The sequence below is a fragment of the Dioscorea cayenensis genome, chromosome 19 (genome assembly GCF_009730915.1).
Source record: "Dioscorea cayenensis subsp. rotundata cultivar TDr96_F1 chromosome 19, TDr96_F1_v2_PseudoChromosome.rev07_lg8_w22 25.fasta, whole genome shotgun sequence".
Classification (NCBI taxonomy): domain Eukaryota; kingdom Viridiplantae; phylum Streptophyta; class Magnoliopsida; order Dioscoreales; family Dioscoreaceae; genus Dioscorea; species Dioscorea cayenensis.
This window is the reverse complement of record NC_052489.1, coordinates 4,847,076-4,850,116: the sequence shown is the minus strand read 5'-3', so window position 1 is coordinate 4,850,116 and position 3,041 is coordinate 4,847,076. Positions and strand designations below refer to the sequence as shown.

General features: G+C 34.4%; 1 protein-coding gene across 3 annotated transcripts; it reads left to right on the top strand.

The window, feature by feature from the left end:
* The first annotated feature begins 460 nt into the window (after positions 1–460).
* On the top strand, positions 461–2,819 carry LOC120283769. Of its 3 annotated transcripts, none has more exons than XM_039290502.1 (3): positions 461–688; positions 770–1,353; positions 2,108–2,819. In XM_039290502.1, exons 2-3 carry the CDS (start codon positions 801–803, stop codon positions 2,737–2,739), a joined length of 1,185 nt encoding a protein of 394 aa, XP_039146436.1. In that variant the 5' UTR covers positions 461–688; positions 770–800; the 3' UTR covers positions 2,740–2,819. The 3 variants fall into 3 exon arrangements, with proteins under 3 accessions (XP_039146436.1, XP_039146438.1, XP_039146435.1); XM_039290504.1 differs by having other exon boundaries at positions 681–692; XM_039290501.1 differs by lacking the exon at positions 461–688 and having other exon boundaries at positions 739–1,353.
* Positions 2,820–3,041: the final 222 nt, after the last annotated feature.

The following is a 3,041-nucleotide window of genomic DNA, read 5'->3' as shown; positions in this document are numbered from 1 at the left end:
ATGGAACCGGTACAACCACAAACCAATAATGTCAACTATTTGGAATTGGTTATACGAATATTTTTATTATTATTATTCTATCAAAATCCAGAAAACAAGACAAAATTAGATAAAACATATTACTCCTATTTCATAAAGTTTTTTATGTGTATTTTTTAATTATTATTATTATTTTTTTATGACCCTCCAACCGAATAGATACTATTTTTTTAGGTGGTATCTACCGGTTGTCTAAGAATATATATATATATATGAGATTATTTTAATCAATTCTCTCTTAATTTATCAGTCATCACCGCCAAATTTCCTAAAATAAATTTATTTTTTAAGTCAATTTTTTTTAAACAACATATAACATAAGAAATATATATATATATATATTAATCTGAATGTATTAATTTCTTAATATAAACATAAATTTTCATGGTCCAGTGCTGTTTTTCATGCATGCATTCATGCATGCAGTAAAGGCCTTGAATCTCTCTCCTTCTCTCTTCTCCATGTCTGCAAGCTCTGCCTCTGCCTCACTCTGATGGAGATGCATCTATGCAACTCCATCTCTTGTAGTTGCCACCATCAATTCACCATTTATTAATGCAACCATCCAAACTTTCCTTCCTTTTCTCTTCCATCATCACTCCCATTCCCATTCCCAAGACCAAGATCCTTTCTTTCTTTATATATGCATGTATGTATGTATATCTATGTATAGTATTAATTCTACTTGTTTGATTTTTGTGGTAATATGGAGTTTGTTCATTGTTGTTAGTTGGATTTTGCAAGGAAGGGGTTGAAGAGAGATGCCAACAGTGTGGTTCAGTTTGAAGAAGTCACTGCATTGCAGGTCAGAGCCATGTGATGTTTATGATCCAAAGTTGAAGAGGAGTGGGAGGTCAGGGTGCTCAAGATCCATTGCAAACCTCAAGGATGTCATTCATGGCAGCAAGAGACATCTTGAGAGGCCAGCTAGTTATAGTCCTAGGTCAATTGGGAGTAGTGAGTTTCTAAATCCCATTGCTCATGAAGTTATTCTTAGTGATTCAAAGTGTGAGCTTAAAATCACTGGATTTGGGGCTTGTCATGAGAGTATTGGAACTCTTAGGCCTGGAACACCTGGTCCTTGGGGGCAATTGCCCTCTGATAGGGTTGTTAGATGTGCTACTGTTCCTAAAAGGTCTGCTGTCCCTTTTGGGGATAGAGATGGAGCTCACTCTGTCTCTTTGGCAACACCAAAAGCTGCCACCTTTGCTGAGATTTCTGCTGTTTCTTGTGTTCCTGTGAGTTGTCCTAAGTGTGGGGAGAGCTTTGCCAAGTTGGAGGCTTTGGAATCTCATCATTTGTCTAAGCATGCAGGTTTGTAGATTTTTTTTTTTCTTCTTCTTTTTTATATTGATTGATTGATTGATTGATTTTGTTGTGAAGTTTTCATGGTGATTTTGTGTCGGGTTTTTACTAGTTTCATTTCATTCTGTTTCTGCATTTGCTGAACTTGGATGGTGAAATTTAATAGATTAAAGCTTTTTTCTTCCCCCTTTTGTTAATGCTGAAGAACTGTCAAAGGTTGCAGGTTTGTATCATTTGATTAATTAGTTTCTCTCTGGAATTGATTCTGCTGTGAAATTTTCATTATGATTTTGTATAGATTTTCTAAACTAGGATATGTATTTAGGACATGGTTTAAAAATTTAAAGCTTATTCTTGGTTTTTTTTTATAAATATTTTGAAGAATTGTCTGAGTTTGCAGGTTTGTAGCATTAAATTGATTGATTTCTCTCTTGAATTGATCCTGCTGTGAAATTTTCAGTCTCATTTTATTTTTTTTAATGGATTTAGGAGTTTAGTTTCACTATATCTGCATTTACTAAGCCTGGAATTGATAAAAACTTTGTTCTTACTCCTTAACTATATTCTTAATTTTCACAAACTATTTAAGAAAGCAAATCTATAATGTTGATTAATTTCTCTTGTTCATCGTTTGGTTCTTTGTTCATTGTATCGATATTTGCCAAAACTGTATATTAAAGCCTAGTTCTTGCTCCCTTAATTATCTGCAGTTCTCATACTGATTTCTTGCTATTCATGTTAATTGAGTTCTTGAACAATGCAGTTACTGAATTAGTAGAAGGAGACTCATCGAGAAAAATTGTGGAAATAATCTGCAGAGCAAGCTGGTTGAAGACCGAAAGCAATTGCGGACGGATAGAAAGAGTGTTAAAGGTTCATAACACACAGAAAACACTGGCTCGGTTCGAAGAATACCGAGAAACAGTGAAGATCAAAGCTGCTAAACTCCCCAAAAAACATCCCCGGTGTCTTGCTGACGGCAATGAACTACTAAGATTTCATGGTACGACGATCTCCTGCTCTCTCGGCATGAATGGCTCATCAAGCCTATGCACATTAGATAAATGCAGCATTTGCCAAATAATCAGAAATGGATTCAGTATGCAAGAGGAGACTAAAGAACATATAGGAGTATTCACAACCGCGACAAGTGGAAGAGCATTCGATTCAATTGATTTACCTGAAGATGATCCTTTCACAAGGAAAGCATTGCTTGTTTGCAGAGTGATTGCTGGAAGAGTTCATAGACCTCTTGATAATTACCAAGAATTAGCTGGTCAGTCTGGTTTTGATTCACTTGCTGGAAAAGTGGGTCTCTATGCAAACATTGAAGAATTGTATTTGCTGAATCCAAGAGCTCTTTTACCATGTTTTGTTGTCATTTGTAAACTCTAATTTCGAAAAAAACATCGATTCACTTTATATCAAGTGGTGGCTGTAATTTTTCTTCTTCAGATTCAGAAATAATTTAACATTGATTCTGCTCTTCTCGAATGTGCTGTTCGAATATGTGATTTGTCCATATTATTTATTTATTTTTCTAAGAAAAGAAAAACTTATTGTTGTGATGTTTATATCAAAATGGTTTGTCAATTGTCAAAATTGCTTACATGACTGGGAAGCATCTTTGGACTTTAAAATTTGAGTACAAGTTGATTGATTATTCAAATTTTAATGTTTGTCAGTATTAGTCTAAC